This window comes from Phodopus roborovskii, unplaced genomic scaffold, assembly GCF_943737965.1.
Source record: "Phodopus roborovskii unplaced genomic scaffold, PHOROB, whole genome shotgun sequence".
Lineage (NCBI taxonomy): Eukaryota > Metazoa > Chordata > Mammalia > Rodentia > Cricetidae > Phodopus > Phodopus roborovskii.
The window spans coordinates 69,538,504-69,555,316 of record NW_026126418.1 but is presented as its reverse complement, the minus strand read 5'-3'; the positions used below and the strand labels follow the sequence as shown (position 1 = coordinate 69,555,316).

General features: G+C 46.3%; 1 protein-coding gene across 2 annotated transcripts; it reads right to left on the bottom strand.

The window, feature by feature from the left end:
• Positions 1 to 1,904: 1,904 nt before the first annotated feature.
• Positions 1,905 to 10,976, bottom strand: Gbgt1 (globoside alpha-1,3-N-acetylgalactosaminyltransferase 1 (FORS blood group)). 2 transcript variants are annotated; one of them, XM_051184974.1, is made up of 7 exons: positions 10,773 to 10,976; positions 10,074 to 10,264; positions 9,453 to 9,518; positions 5,425 to 5,475; positions 5,310 to 5,345; positions 4,473 to 4,607; positions 1,905 to 3,180 (listed from the first exon to the last, which is right to left on the bottom strand). In XM_051184974.1, the coding sequence occupies exons 2-7, from the start codon at positions 10,142 to 10,144 to the stop codon at positions 2,496 to 2,498; spliced, it is 1,044 nt and encodes a 347-aa protein (XP_051040931.1). In that variant the 5' UTR covers positions 10,145 to 10,264; positions 10,773 to 10,976; the 3' UTR covers positions 1,905 to 2,495. The 2 variants fall into 2 exon arrangements, with proteins under 2 accessions (XP_051040931.1, XP_051040930.1); XM_051184973.1 differs by having other exon boundaries at positions 10,827 to 10,976.
• Between the last annotated feature and the right edge of the window lie 5,837 nt (positions 10,977 to 16,813).

The following is a 16,813-nucleotide window of genomic DNA, read 5'->3' as shown; positions in this document are numbered from 1 at the left end:
AGGAGGTGTCTATAGTTTCTATATATTGTGAAGAGACACCATGACCAAAGCACTCTTACAAAAGAAAAATAATAGGGGTGGCTTAGTTTCAGAAGTTTAGTCTATTATCATCAATGTTGGCAAACATGGCAGCGTGCAGACAGACATGCTGGAAAAGGGGCTGCTACATGTTGATAAGCAGGCAGCAGGAAGTGGACTGTGTGTCACACTGAGCATGGCTTAAGCATATGTGAGATTTCAAAGCCCATCTCTTCTAACAAGGCCACACCTCCTAATAGTGCCTTTGGGGGCTATTTTACTTCAAACCACCACAGCCAGTAAGCAGCACCCTCCATGGCCTCTGCATCAACTCTTGCCTCCAGGTTCCTGCCCTGGTTGAGTTCCTACCCTGGTTTTCTTTAATGATGAAGTGATATAGGAGTGTATGCCAAATAAATCCTTTCTTTGCCATCTTGCTTTGGTCATCTTGTCTCATCATGTTAACAATAATCCTGACTAAGATGAATGGGTTGTGGGTATTGAAGCTCAGATCCTTGAGCTTTACCTAACTTCAAGCTACCACTGAACTGCTCACCTGTTTCTTTTCTTCTTTTGGTTTTTTTGAGATGGTTTCTCTGTGTACCCCTGGCTGTCCTGAAACTTGCTCTGTAGACCAGCCTGGCCTCAAACTCACAAAGATCTGCCTGCCTTGGCCTCCCGAGTGTCAGCATTAAAGGCATGTGCATCACTGCCCAGCCTGCTCCCTATTTCTTGAAGAGGATGCTCTGTGATTTCAAAGCTTCTGGGCCCACAGAATTTCGGTTTGTCCTGAAACTGTGGTGCCTATCACTCTACAAACTCAAATCTAATTTGGACTATCCCCCACCCCAGTCCTTTGCCTCTTCTGGAACGCAACATGGATGGTGGTTTGCTTCTACAAGTTGGGTTCAGTCTCCATGCCCTGAATAGGAAGCAGGGTCTTAGCTGGCCCTGGGAGAGGCAGTATCGACATATAGGTATCATCTCCTTCCGTTACCAATGCTGCCTTGGGCCTCAGTCTTCCAGAGGCCTTCGCTGGCTTCCATGTCCAGAATCCCCTGCTCCAAAGCAAGTCCTTGAAGGTAGGGCCTGCCCCCTTAGCACAACTCTACTTTCAAGACCACTGATGCTTGACAGCCTCAGGCAGATGCTCCCTCCCAAAGACGTAGGCTACGTACTATTCCAGCCGCTGTCTAGAAGCCCTGGGGGTTCTTCTGGAATCTGGATTTCTCTGACCAGGCTGTGCCCTTGTATTGGAGATGTCCACTCTTATGACCACCCCTGCTTGGCAGATCAACAAGGTGTAGGAAAACAGATTCAAGATGAGCATCCAGTTTGGCCAGGGATGGGTGGGTTATGGAATGCCTGCATGACTTAAGAGTGTACCCCCAAGCCACCATGTTTCTTCCGTCCATGGAAATGATACTGCTGCCTAGGGAAGTATTAGGTAACCAAGATCTCAACCAGTGTCCAATTCCATCTCTGCCTGGCCTCCATAGGCTTTTGAGGTTCCTCTGGGCCCAGGCCGTTAATACCCTCTCAACCTGGCATATCTATCCCACCACCCTGGAGCCCCATATCCACCAGTGGCCTCCCACAAGCACAGTGGCCATGACTACAGAGGGGACCACAAGCACACCTCCTATATGTCCAGGGACCGAGGGCACAATAAAGCTGATGAGCACTGCCACCCTCTAGGTGTGACACATCTGTCCACAGGACCCATGTCACCTAGGCTCCCAGAACTGTAATGAGCAAGGTCTGTGGCAGCAACAGCCAGCTTTGGCTCAGTCTCCCGAAGAAACCATTAATCAATCTGCTTGTGTCCCCCAGAACTATCTGGACTGGCAAACTAGTTCACTATGCAGGTAAAACGCCAATCAGGACCTAATTCACACCATCTTTATTGAAGGCTACCACAAACTGTCTAACCAAGAAGACATCTAGTCCCTGAGAATGAGGCACATCATGGGATGGATGCAGGTGAACCTGGTCTACTTCAGAGCTAGTCCTGGGATCCTGAATGAAGAACACACGTGGCTGGGGGAAGAACATGGGACTTGGGATGAGGATATTAAAGCGTAGATTCAAGGGTGGAGGCCAGGGCTCAGAGGCAGAGCACTTACCATCAGTGTGATCCCCAACACTGCAGATTAAAACCAAACTAAAAAAACAGTATATAATGAGGACAGCAGCAGGCCTCCAGGCACTTTGAGTAGGGCTGGATTCCAGGGCCTGTCCTGGGAAGGCAGGCACATCCATTCCTTGGGTGGGTGTGAGGAGGCCTGCCAGGCCCTGTCTTTTTTGAGGCTCTGGTCTCCCTCTTGTCCAACCACTCATGCTGTGGATGCACAGTCCCTCATGGTTTTACATCTTCTTTCCACCCATTTTCCTGGTTGGACTCCCCAGTAGACTGACGTGGGCAGGGCTGGGCTTGGCATGGGGTGGGGAGGCAGAGTGGGGTCTCAGCTCTACTGTTAGCTCCTCAGCCAGCTGGTATCCTTGTCTACTGTGGAGAATCGGATCAGCTTCAGGCTTGGGGGCTGAGGCTTCCTGTCATCCCAGAGGTACTCTGGGGATAACACTGTAGATGGTTTGTGCCAGATGAAGCGGCGGTTTAGGTGGCTCTCCTCCTGCCAGGCTGCCATGATGCCATTGGCTTTGTCTGCCAGGATGGCCATGTGGCAGGCCCTGGTAAACTCATATACCCTGGCCACTCGTCCCCCAAAGACTGCCCCACCATAATAGAAGTCCCCCTCATTGTCTGCCACAAAGGCAGTGGAAACTTGCCTGCGTTCATAAGGGAATTGCTGACGAGATACAGCAAAATAGCCTGGGTGAATGGCAGCCACTAAATCACCCAAAGTCTCGGGGCCCCATGGGTTACGGAAGACCATATCCACATCGAGACAGAAGAGGTAATCCACCTCTTGGTGGGCCCTCTTGGCAATGTGTTTGCTGATGGTCTCCATCCGACGCATGGAGATCTCCTGCCACTGGGAGTGACCCTGGATGGGGATGATGCTGAGGAGGCGGCCGGGGCCCAGAAGGACTCTGGGAACGGCTGCAGGGTCGTGAGTAAAGAGGTAGTAGTGTACTTGGTACCCACGCATAAAGAACTTTTCAGCTGACTCCAGGAAGGGCCGAATGAAGCAGGTGTACCTGGGGATGACAACTCTATCAACTGCTGTCCATCACTGCCCAGGTCCCCAGTATATGCTGGAGTCTACATCCTAGTCCTCCACCTCAAGAAGTCATTTAGGTCTTACCTGGGGGTCCTCATCTGTCAAGCTCCCACAATCCCTGTTAAAGTTGAACACCCTTCATCTAAAAGCCCTTCTCCACAGTTTTTGGGTTAAGATACTTAATTGTTAAAGTCTACACAAATTCTAAAACCTATACTGGGAGACATACTGGTCCAAGTGTTTCTAATCAGGGCTACTCTGTGTATGACAACCTTTGAGACAGATCCTTAATTGTCTGTTTGTATGTGTATGTGTGTCTATGCACACATGTGTACCAGAGGTTGAATATCTTCCTCCATTGCTTGTCATCTTGTTTGTTTGCTTTTATTTTTTGTTTTTGAGACAGGGTCTTAATGAATCTGGACCTCACTGATCTGACAATGCTGGCCGGGCAGCAAACCTTCCTATCTGCATCCCTGGGGCTGGGATTATAGGCTTGTGCTATGGGGTCAGACTTTTTTATGTGGGTGCTGAACATGGAACACAGGTCTTCATGTTTGCATGGAAAGCACTTTACCAACAGAACTGTCTTCCCCAATGTCTACTGTGCTTCTTTAAAATAAAAAAAATATTTATATGTGTATATATGTGCATGCCAAAGTGTGCCTATGGAGGTCAGAGAACAACTTTCAGGAGTCAGTTCTCTCCTTCCACCATGAGAGGGTTCCGGGTATCAAACTGAAGCCATCAGGGTTAGAGACAAGAGCATTTACTAATGCCAGACACTGTTGTTAGGTATTCACATGGCCTTTGATCTTAACATCAACGATCTGCTTAGAAACATGACCATTTTATAGGAACAAATACTGAGAACCAGGAGGATGGAAGTGGCTGAGAAGACAGCCGGGGACAGAATCCAGGGAAGGTGGATGGGATGCTAGGTGCTGGGGACATATAGCACAGTGGACAACATGGCTCCATCCCTAAGACAAGGGGTCACCTGACCTCTGAGGTCCATTTGTCATCTGGCCAGTACTTCCAGGTGAACTTAAAGAAAAGGCCAGGGAAGGGCAGGAGAGATAGGGAGGATAAAGTATTTTCCCATACTCTGCTATTCTTCACCTAGGTGTGGCATGCCTCCTCCTCCTCAGCAGGTGAGGCCTTAAGTCTGAGAGCTCTCCCGCACTACTGCACAGCACTCCCTAGACTAGAAACCCCAGTGACTCAGGAGACCCACCCTGACCCACCACAGCCTAATCCACTACTCACTTCCCCACGGCGAACACGGTGACTCCAATGGTCAGGTTCAATGGCCGGTACATATTCTGCAGAAGCTCCGGGTCGAAGGTTCCCTCGGAGACGATGGGTGCCAACCAGGGAGTAAGTGTCAGCAACTCTGTGGGCCTGGCATGGGGGAGGCTCAGGCCATGGGAGCCTCCCTGTTCAGAAGCCTGGATAGCATCTCGGCCCTGTTGCTGGGCCTCAGTTTCCCCATGTGAAAGTGGGATAAAATAGCTATCTCCTGCTAAGCTGGGAAGTCTAAGAGTTGGCATGGACAGTGTGTAAAGCAGTGGTTCTCAACCTGTGGGTCATGTATTTACAGAGCCTGTGGGGTTTTGGCTATCAGATACCCTGTATATCAGATATTTATACCATAATTCCTAACAGTAGAAAAATTACAGTTATGTATGAAGTAGCAACAAAATAATTTTATGGTTTGAGTCACCACAGCATGAGGAACTGTATGTAATAAAAAGTTACAGCATTAGGAAGGTTGAGAACCACTATTCTAGTGGGTCCTAGCACTCCCACTACAGATCAGGGGGTGCCCATAAAGTGAAAGAATATGCCATTGGGGACAAGCCCCTATCCAAGGCATGTGCCACAGTCTACTGTTCCAGCCTCCTACAAAGTAGGGAATATCATGATCTCCTCAAAAGGTAAAGCTCAGAGCAGACAGCCAACTGCCTAAGGTCACACAGCTCAGCTCTCTTATTCTCTGAGGCCCAAGGCCCCTTTACTATTGGTACCTCCATCATCCTCTAGCCACACTGTATCCTTCTCGTTCCCCTCCCTGCCACTACCAGGTCATTCTCTGACACCTACCTGTGTTCTAGTAGCTTAGGCTGAGGGTACTGCCACCTGTAATTAAGAAGAGCCAGTGTAAGGAAGGCAGCCCCCACTCCTGAGGCCAGAATCTAGGGAGAAATGGTATACTTACTGCGTCGTGGGCTGCAACAACTTCTCCCGCCTGAACTGCAGCTTCATGTTGCTGGTGACAAAGAAAAGAGAGTGGGGTTTGTTCAGGACATTTTAACATAGGCTTGGACATGGAGGTCAAGAGAAAGAGAGGCCTTCGGGAAGAAGTAAAACACACCTGAGATGATGCATGCAGACTCAAGGGAGGGTTACCTTACCTTTTCTTTGAGAAAGGGTCTTTTGCTGGCTTGGAACTTGCCCAAAAGGTTAGGATGGCTAGCAGCAAGCCCTAGATATCTACCTCTTTCCACCTGGAGTACACACCACCACACCTGCTGTTTTCAGTTTCTGGAGGATGAACTTGCAAGGAAAGCACTTTCCTTATTGAGCCCTCTCACTGGCCCTATTTCAATCATTATTCAATGCATAGTTCACTGGCATGGTTGCAAAACCAGAGCTACTACTTGTGTCAAGAATGTTTTCTTGCTGGGCAATGGTGGCACACACCTTTAATCCCAGCACTCAGGAGGCAGAGGCAAGTGGATCTCTGTGAGTTTGAGGCCAGCCTGGTCTACAAAGCAAGTTCCAGGACAGGCGCCAAAGCTACACAGAGAAACCCTGTCTTGAAAACAAACAAACAAAAACAAAATGCATGTTATCTTTTTGTCCTTTAAACTTGGATCCATCAGACCGTAGCTCCCTGTGGGCCTCTCCATGGAGGCCCAGTTACCACTCTGCTTTTGTCTTTATGAATTTGGTACCTCCTCTTGAAGTAGAATAAGGTAGGAAAGACCAATTATGCTGGATGGTGGTGGCACATTCCTTTAATCCCAGCACTTGGGAGAGACACAAGTGGATCTCTATGAGTTTGAGGTTAACCTGGTCTATAAAAGTGAGTTACAAAACAGCCAGCTAGAGCTGTTGCATAGAGAAACCCTGTCTCAAAAAACAAGGAGAAGAAGGAGAAAGAGAAGGAGAAAGAGGAAGAGGAGGAGGAGAAGGAGAAGGAAGAGAAGAAGAAGACAACCAAGTATTAGAGACTTGTGATCTAACAAATAAGGCTTGCCTGAAGATCAGAGTGCAAAGATGGCCACACTAGTTGGCTACAGAGGCCAGGCAGTGGTCTCACACATTTTTAATCTCCACACCCAGGAGACAGAAGCCACTCTGGGCTACATGAAATTGATCCAGTCTAAAAGAGAAACAGAACTCACACAAAAGTGATCTCAGCCCTTGGAGTGATGTGCCTTTAATTCCAGCACTAAGGAGGTGGAGACAGGAAGGGATAGGGCTCGGCAGACAGAGGAATATAAGGCAAAAGAAGACAGAAACTCAGGGCAGTCTAAGGCACAGTCTGAAGCAGGCATCTGAGGACAGGATCTGAGGACAGGACTATGATCTGAGCATTGGTAGAGGTAAGAATCCTAGTGGCTGGCCACTTTGCTTCTCTGATCTTTCAGCTTTCACCCCGATAGCTACCTGACCCTGAGTTTTTATTAATACCAATTAGAATTCATGCTACAGAGACTGATTTATGGATTTATTTAGTGTTTTACTTAAAACACTACTTGTGCTGCCTATTTGCAGAGAATGACTTCACTGTTACCAAAAAAGCTACCTGGAACAGGGTAACCTGGAGAAACAACCAGAACAATGGTGCATTGTGCTTAACCACCTTCTGACTACCACATAGGCTTCTATAAAATCCTGCCTGCTTGCCCGCCCCACCTTGCAATTTCAGAGAGTACAGTAAGAATGCAAACTGGGTCTGGGATCGAAGGCTTCCAGTCCCCTGGAGGCATCTCTCTTCCACTCTCACTGGCATCAAAGTGCTTATTCCAGAAATATTATCACAATACTCTTGAGTGAACTTGTATAGTATCTGTTCTTCATGACTGCCATTCTTTAAACTCTGTTTACTATGTCACTGCTCAGAAAATAAATGGGTTCTGAGGAGGAGATTGGAATCAGGAAGAGGATGCAGCACCAGGACCCAGCATTCTGTGCTGCCTGACAGTGATTTCATTTTTCCTACAAGTTCAGACATGCTCTGGCTCCACTGGGGCTCTGGCTCCACACAAGAATACAGAAGCTGAGGCTGGAGTGTAGTTCAGGGAAAGGGAGCCTGTCTACTGTACAGGTCAAGAGGGTTGGTCCTAGCCTAGCACACACTTGTCAAAAAAGAACTTCATATCTGTAAGTGTCTAAAGACAATACAATGGAAGTAAAGATAAGCCTGGCATGGTAGCACATGCACGTGATCTCAGCAATCAGAAGTAAAGGAAAGAAAACCGGGAGCTCCAAGTCATCCTCAGATGTACAGACTTCAGGATCAATGTGCTTAGTTTTCTGGTCAACTTGACACAACCTAGGTGGTCTTGGCACCTCAGCTGGCAGAATGCCTCATCAGACTGGACTACAGGTAAGTCTATGGGGGGCTTTTTCCTAATTAATGACTGATCAATCGCTGGGCAGATGGTCCTGGATGTTACAAGAAAACGGGCTGAAAAGTACAAAAATTTAAAGCATCCCTTTCTTTAATTTTGTAATTCTTTACTGTGGAATAGCTTGGGATGTCAGTTCTGTTTCAAGTAGCAGAACTGATGACTGAGCAAGGAAACATAATTTAGATTATAAAATTCTTGCTTTAATAAAAATTCCTTAAACAGTGAAAAATAAAAATAAAAAAGAGAACAGGCTGAGCAGTGGTGGCACATGCCTTTAATTCCAGCATTTGGGAGGCAGAGGCAGGTAGATCTCTGAGTTCAAGGCCAGCATGGTCTACAAAGCTAGATCTAGGACAGCCAGGGCTACTCAGAGAAAGAAAGCCTCTAAAACAAAAACCAAAAAAGAAAGGAAAGAAAAAAATAAAAAGAAGGAAGGAAACAAAGAAAGGAAGAAGAAAAGAAGGAAAGAAAGAAGGGAAGAAGGAAGGAAGGAAGGAAAGGAAGAAAGGAAGGGAGGAAAGAAAGAAGGGAAGAAGGAAGAGATGAGAGGAAGGAAGAAGGGAAGAAGGAAGGGAGGAAGGAGGAAAAGAAGGAAGGAAGAAAGGAAGGAAGGAAAAGCAAGAAAGCTAGCAGACCGAGCCAGCTATGAGGAACAAGCCAGTAAACACAATCCTCCATGGCTTCTGCCTCAGTTCCTGACTCCAGGTTCCTGCCTTCCCTTTCAGGATAGGCTATGATGGGGGCATGTGAGCCAATAACCCTTTCCTCCCCAAGCTGCTTTTTGGCAATAATGCTTTCTTTGTTTTGGTTTGGTTTGGTTTTGGTTTTTGAGATAGGGTTTCTCTGTGTAGCTCTGGCTGTCCTGGAACTTGCTTTGTAGACCAGGCTGGCCTCAAACTCACAGAGATCCACCTTTCTCTGCCTCCTGAGTGCTGGGATTAAAGGTGTGCACCACCACCTGGCATAACACATTTTATTAAAACAAAATATAGTAGTGTTTTAGTCCTTATTCACAGTTCTGGTGGCATAGGGCATTGTATGGTGAGAGGCAGAATAGATCTGTGTGTATATTTTTTTTGTCTCTTTGTCATAATTGCTATTAAGAATCCAATGAATAAGTAAATAAAATGTGTGTTATCAAATAGCTTATAGTTCAGATGCTTAATTTTTCTTTAGCTGTTATGAAACATGAGGCCTATCTTTTCACTTTTAGCTGTCAAACAGTTTCACCAAGTAGGGAAGGCTAAAGCCACTCACTTCCCTGCATCCACACAAAACAGAGCAAGAGGTCCCTTCCTAACAGGACTGCTTATTGACCACCTTCTATGTACCAGGACACCAGCTACTCATATGCAGTAGCCCAGGAAAGGCATCTCTACCATCCCATCTAACAGGCACAGTAAGCAATAAGCAAAGCCCATAGCTCTGCAAGCATGTCTAAAGCCAAAGCATGATACTTGAAGGCTGAAATCTCAGGGTCACTGTATGTTTGTGGCAGCTGTAAGCCCCATCAGCCCTCAGACAATGTCATCAAAAAGGCTTTCCTGTCTCTCCAAATATGGTCAGCGCACACTGCCCCCAAATCCTCTAGCCCCATACTTACAACAACTCTGGGCAGGGGAGGTAATAAGGCACGTAGGAGACCAGCAGCTGGTCCTTGACATATCCCCTAGACAGAAAAAGGACCTGTTAATGATACTCTTCCTTAGAGGCTGGCTTGGTGCACTTCATTAGGGGCAAAGACCTTTCAATGGGGCATTTGGGAAGAAGCCCTGTCACTCTAGGGTTGTTGACTACAGAGGACTATAGAGCACCTGTATCTAGCACAGGGCCTAGTGTGTACTTGTCTTTTTGTCCATATGGCTATTCACTCATGGCATGGCTATGTAGTTGACACCGGGTCCCACAAACAATAATAAAAAAAAAAAAAAAAAAAAAAACATGCAGTAGCTCCTCACAAGGCCAACGGGGTGACTTTGGGAGCATGAACATGGTTTGAAAGACAGTCTGGGAAGAAAACATGGTAAGTTAAAGGCTAGGAAGCCAAATCAAGGCAAAACACAAAAGCCAAAACTAGTTAGTCTGGCTGGGGCTGGAGGATCCTGAGCCTTGAGAGGTTGATGAGTCCTGGAAAACTGTATGAGTATCAAGACTTAGGAGTGACATGCAGAGGCAGGGGGGAATGCTGTGAAGGGCAGGGAGGACACTCCAAAAAGCAACTCACCAGAGGACCCAGAGACTTGTGCTAGCGAGCAGGCAGAATGCCAGGCCCAGGGCCAGTCTTCTGCGGGCCATCACTGGGTGCTAAACAGAAGCTTGGCACCTTTAGAGACCCCTAGGACCTTGGTCAATCAGGCGCTTCCCTCCCAGGTCTGTCAGGCTTAGAGCCTGCCTCTCTTGAGGTCTCAGAAACTCCTGCAAAGAAATGCTCCCAATTAATTTCCTCCCTCAGCTGACTTAGGGCTCAGGGAGGGGCAATGCCTCAGTGCTCAGCGGCAGCTAGGATGTCTCCCCCAGGCATTGGTCTCTACGCAGGATCTGTCCCATCATCAGCAAAGTGAGTAAAGGGCCACCTAGGATCAGACTGGAACAGCATCCCCCGTGACCTCAGTTCTTGGAATTTTTTTTTTTTTCCTGAAACAATTCCTGGCCACCTGGTGGTTCTCCACTGCCAAAGGTTAGAGGGAAGATGTGATGATGCTACGGACCACAGAGAGTGTAGTGGAGCTGAAATCGGAATTAAGTTTCCAGGCCTGGGGTTCTGGGGGTTAGGGCTCTACGCACTCCATTGTTTCTGCAAACCCTATCTCTCTCGCCCTCTGTGACCTGAGTTTCCCTACTCAGCTCTTCACTTCCCGCCTCACTAGCGCATCCAGCTCAAGCTGGACAGAACTGCTTCGCAGACCTGAGTCTAGGTACAAACCCTGCAGGTCCAAGAAGAGATTCAATTCCAGGAGGCTGGGGTTGAGACGCGCACCCGAACTTTGGCCCACTTGTGCTGGCTCCAGGACCCCCTCCTCCTCAGCGGCTGTGGTGGGATGCGGTGCGGACCGGGTGGGGAAGGGTAGGGCTCAGCGAGACTGTCTTTGGAGGTACAGAATCACTCCCTTTGGGCTGACCCGTGTTAGGAAGAAGGGAGGAACTATTCCAACCCGGAAAACAGGAACTGGGCGGCTCCTCGGAGCTCACTAAGAGCCTACACGGGGTGGAGCCCGGCAAAGTAAGCCTGGTTGGGCTCCTGGTCTCTGGGGGAGGAACAAAGCTTGAGCCCCACCCATGCACGCCTTCCCTCTGCCTGATGAGCTACACTTGAGCCCCGCCCATTGGCCCCAGCCAGTGTCTTCTCTAGTCTTCAGAGCGTCCACATCTGTGGGTGGGATCTCAGGTCCTAGAACACTGGGCAGCGCGTAGGCAGAGGTGTGAGACACGTTACTGGGGGAATTTTCCTTCTAAGTAGTCAAGGAAAAGAAGAACAAGGAGCTCTGAACCTGACCGTGGCTCTCAAAATCTCTCAAAGGCCCTGTCTCTACCTCAGTCCAGTTGAGTGACCATGCTTCCTTTTTTCACCTATTGGTTCCAGGAAGGGCCGCCTTTGTCCACCCCAGGGTTCCAGGAGTGACTCACTGACATGTCTGATCAAGTGTCAACCAAGAACGATGGACGCAAAGGATTCTGCTAGGAGGAAGGATAGAAGGGGAGAAAACATGCACATGAAGAACGGATTCAAAAGAGATTATGGGTTTTCTCAGGGTCACAAAGCAACTTGTAGCCCTGGCCACAGCCCTCCAGAGCAGAGCAGCTAATGAGCAGCGAGTGAGAGAGTCTAATAATCCAATGGGTGAGGTTAGGAATGGTGGTGAATTTGATCTGGGAGGGACACACTACCAGCATTCTACAAAGCGGTCAGGCAGGGTGTTATTTAGTAGCTGGTGTACGGAGGTTAAGGTCTGAAACAAGAGATGGAATGACTGTGAGGACAGACGTAGATTCAGTGTCCAAGAGGGAAGACGTTAGGGAGGTAAGAACCTTTGATGAATGTTGGACCACTTCTTCTACCATGTCTATGCCTAGAGATGAGAGAATGGGGTGTTACCCTTGGTATTTTGATCGTATAGCTATGATAAATGCTATAATAAAGTTTAACCATGCCCCCTATCTCCCATCTGGGCTGCCACGGGTCCTTAATTAGGATATAAAAGATCCCACATTCTTCAGAAAAAGAGACCACCTTCTTGAATATTCAGCATGTGTCCTACAGGACCAAAAAGGGCAGCCGCCAGAAGTCTCTGGCCAATGTCCACAGTAGTCTCTAGTTTGATCACAGAAAAAGCTAGGGGAAAGGTGTTTAGGAAGTCGATTTAGGTGTTACAGGAACAAGTGTCTCCTTTTGGCAACCTGTTGGTGTGCAGTCTCTAGACCCTACCACAGGAATGGTTTGGTTGAACCACTGAGTATAGATTTCTTGAACCTTTGAAACCTTAATATAGCAATAACAAAGAGGGGGGATTTGAAACATTTTTCATTACCTTAAATCACTTTCTTATACCTTCAGAACTTTCTTAAACGGTCTGCATCCTCAGACCTTTATACACTTTCTTAGACTCTCATTGCTTGTGCTGGTTTCCACCAATAACCTCTCCTGGGCTTTCTTTAGGAGCCTCGGTCCTGCCACATGGTGCCAAGTCTCATTTTCCCTCCGTGACCCCTTCATGTCCTTTTAAAAAAAACATTTGCTTATTTCTTTATTTATTATATATACAATGTTCAGCCTGCATGTCAGATCTCATTATAGATGGTTGTGAGCCACCACGTGGTTGCTGGGACTTTAACTCAGGACCTTTGGAAGAATAGTCAATGCTCTTAACCTCTGAGCCATCTCTCCAGGCCCCCTTCATGTCCTTTTAAAACTAATACAACCTAAGTGACTTTTAGGGTTTTGTTTTGTTTTCTGTTTTTCAAGATAGGGTTTATCTGTGTGACAGTCCTGGCTGTCCTGGAACTTGCTCTTGTAGATCAGGCTGGCCTTAAACTCACAGAGATCCACCTGTCTGTGCCTCCCAAGTGCTGGGATCAAAGGGTGCACCACTACTGCCTGGCCACCTAGGTGACTTTTATGTTACAAAGTTTGGCCACCAGCACAAGATATTTTTACATATGAGTACATGGAAATGCAGTTTTAGGACCTTATTAAACAGGCACTCTTTTTTAAAGCCCATCTTCCACAAACCCCAGTTTTCTGATTTTTGTTCTCAGGATGGGAACTATCTCAAAAATAGAGAAAACAGGGATGTGGGTAAGCCCAGATAAAGAAAAGGTGAATGAGGGAGTTATAGGGAATCGGATCAGCCTTTTAAACATTTATTTTTATGTGCATTGGTGTTTTACCTGTCTGTATGTCAGACCCTGGAACTGGAGTTTCAGACAGTTGTTAGCTGCCATGTGGGTGCTGGGAATTGAGCCCAGGTGCTCTGGAAGAACAGTCAATGCTCTTAACTGCTAAACCATCTCTCCAGCCTCCCTGGATCAGCCTTTGACAGCCTTCTATAGAGCAATTTTTCAACTTTATTAGGACAGGCTGTTGATTACAGGGGAGGGTCTCTCTTGAATGATAAACATCCATATGTAAGAACTACTCCAGACAGGTGTAGATAGAAAAAAATAGAGGAGGAGAGAGCAAGTTTGCATGGTGGCAGAAGTTGCCAATATTGAAAATTGAGCATGTCAATTTTGGTCATTGAATTGTACTAAGTCCAAGTTATTTATAGTAACAGAGTAAGGCTTAAATAAAACCCGAGTCTGTGGAGGAACAGAGGAACGAGGGGTTGCAAAACTGAACTCTGCTGAAAGGAGTTTTAGAAACTCCAACTCAGAGAGGAGAAAAGCCCAGGAGGGCATAGAAAAGCTGTGAGACCTCCAGGACAGAGCAGAGAGACAGGAGGGACAAGGTTGCAGAGGCCAGGAAGAGCTTAAGGAAGCAGCTGGACTTAGCAAGCAGTTATGAGGGGGAGGGGCAAGGAAACAGGATTCCAAAAGAGGGAGAGGAACAAGTGTCTTAGTAACTAGAGAGTTGCCCACATGGTGGGGCCCCAGAGACTGTAGCAGGCTCTAAGAGTCGAGAGAGGATATTTACCTAGTAGGCAAGGAAAAATGGATGGTTAGAGCGGGTGGACAGAAGTGGTTGAAGAGATGGACTTTAGTCTTGGAACCAAATATGATTGGTAGCAGAAGCCAGCAGAAAAAAATTGATCCATACATATCTTAAGAAAGTCAAAGCAGCAGCTTGAGTCAGTTTAAAATGTTGAGATATCAGGAGATGGTGGAGCACACCTTTAGTCCCAGCACTCGGGAGGCAGAGGCAGGCAGATCTCTGAGTTTGAGGACAACCTGGTCTACAGAGTGAGTTCCAGGACAGCCAGAGATACACAGAGAAACCCTGTCTTGAAAAGCACATGATGGGAGATGTCATTCTGTAAATCTGTTTCTCTTATTGGTTAATGAATAAAGTACTGTTGGCAAATAGGAAGGCAAGATAGGCAGGAGTAGGAGTCAAGGAGGATTCTTGGAAATGTAGTAGGAGATGTAGAAACTTCAAGATGTAGAGACTTGAGAGGAAGAGGTCTGGACCCACTCTCTGGTAAGATAAGAAGATCACATGGAAATACTTAGATTAATAGAAATGGGTTAATGTTTAAGACAGAGCTAGCCAATAAGAAATGCTAGTAACAGGCCAACAGCTTTATATCTAATACAGTATCTCTGTGTTATTTGGAGCTGACACAGCTGTGGGACCAGGCTAGTGTGAAAACTGCTCATAACAAGCACAAACTCAAAAAAAAAAAAAAAAAAAAAAAAAAAAAAGAAAAGAAAAGAAAAAGAGAGAAAAAAAAAAAAAAGAAAGGAAGGAAGGAATGTTGAGACATGGGCATGGCTAAAAAGTAAGGGTGTCATCCTCTACCAGTGCTACCTAAAGAGAGAAAACTCGGGAAGGGAGTAATATTTGGAGACTGTTGTATGTTAGAAAATTGGATGGGCAGTGAAAAGAGAAAACAGCAGTGGGTGACCCAAAGGTTAAGCTTTTTTATTTGAATAGAAGTTCAGCTGTGGAGCAGAAGAGATGGTTCAGTGATTAAGAGTACTGGCTGCTCTTCCAGAAGTCCTGAGTTCATTTCCCAGCATCCACATGGCTGCTCACAACTATCTGTAACTCCAGTTCCAGGGAATCTGGTACCCTCACACAGAGATACACGCAGGCAAAAAAAAAAAAAAAAAAAAAAAAAAACCACCAATGCACATAAAATAAAAATAAATCTTTAAAAGAGAGAGAGAGAGAGGATAGAAGTTCAACTGTGGCCACAGCATGCAGGCAAGGTTCCCATCCTTGGATAGTATGCTCTAATTTTTTCTATAAGTATGTAACTGACCAAATAAAGGTCTCTGCTGATGACCCAGGACCCCAAGGGCATATCCTTCTTTTCTGTAACATAGAGAAGGAAGGGAAAAATTAAGTATAGAAGATGAATCTCTTAAGCCTTATATAAGTGGTGGTTCAGAAGAGAGGAAGAAGGAATCCAAGAGTGTAAGAAGCCAGTCTTCCCTATTAAGGAAAAAATTTCATCCTAATGTGACTGGACTAGATGCCTCCTAGCTAAGTTAGAACCCCTCTAGCCAAACGTAATCCTTCACTCATCATCCAACAAAACCCTTTCACTCCCATCCAGGACAAGAGCAAGACATTGCCTGCCTTCCTAGCCCTGATTGTTTTGCTCAGCTGCTGCGATGAAACACGAACCACAAAACTCAACAAAACCCACATGGAATTTATTGGGGAAAGGAAGCAAAGGGGTGGGTAGGTGTTGGCCAACTGGGAACAGAGATGGAAGGGGAGGGAGAGGGAGAAGAAGGGGAAAGAAGGAAGAAAAGAAAGAAGGGGTGAGCACGTAGGAGGTACTTGCTTAAAAGGGAAAGCTTGCACATGTATAAAGTCCTTACGCAGCCACGAAACACAGGGCCTTCAAGCTGTCTAAGAATCTGCCTGAATGCCAGTTGTTAGGGGGCAGGGTCAGCATAATGCCTTGTAACATGAGTTTTTCTGGCCCAGCTAGGCCTGTCACCGGGTCAGCCCCAAATGATCACACAGATGCTATATTAATTATGAAACTGTAGGCCACTGGCTACGGCTTCTTATTGGCTAGCTCTGTCTAAATTATTAATCCATTTCTAATAATCTAAGTATTTCCATGTGGTCTTATCTTACCAGAGAAAAGTCCAGGAAACTCTTACTCCTCTGGAGTCCTATATCTTTACTTACTCAGCATCTCCACAGAGAAGAGAGCAATTTGCTGTTTGTCCTTGCTTATATACTGATTCTGCTCAGCTATGTCACTTCCTGCCTATCTGTACAGACCTCCAAGCTCTATGGTTAGCTAGTGGCAGTTTCTGCACAGCTACATCACTTCCTGGGATCACATGACAACTTCTCTCTGCTAACACTTCCCAGAATCCTCCTTGTCTTCTAGTCCTACCTATCTTCCTGCCTGGTCAATCAGTGTTTTATTCATCAACCAATAGATAAACATATACACAGAAGAACATTCCCCATTAATGCCTGAATCCTTATTCTGGTTGTTCGGAAAGTTTCATCTGTGTAGATGCATTTGTGTTTTCTGTTGTGCCCAGAATCTCTGAGTTTGAAACCAGCCTGGTCTACATCATGAGTTCCAGTACAGCCAGGGCTACCCAGAGAGATCCTGTCTCAAAAACAAAACAAAACAAAAAAACCAAAAAAAAAAAAGACAGAAAGAAAACAACAACAAAAATTTTGAATAGGCAGCAATGTCCTTTCTTTTGTATCTCAAAACTTAAATATGACAACTGTGTTTCAGATAAAAAGGTATCCTAGCAGTGGGAGCCAAGGAATACCACAAAGTCACTGTAAGCATAGCAGTTTACAGCTTTGTTCTTGGA

Coding starts and splice junctions, on each gene's coding strand:
- Gbgt1 (XM_051184974.1), bottom strand. CDS start 10,144: ATGGCCCGCAGAAGACTGGCCCTGGGCCTGGCATTCTGCCTGCTCGCT. Junction 5,476..9,452: donor CTCCCCTGCCCAGAGTTGTT/GTAAGTATGGGG, acceptor CTTTGTCACCAG/CAACATGAAGCTGCAGTTCA. Junction 4,608..5,309: donor CCTAAGCTACTAGAACACAG/GTAGGTGTCAGA, acceptor CCCCCATGCCAG/GCCCACAGAGTTGCTGACAC.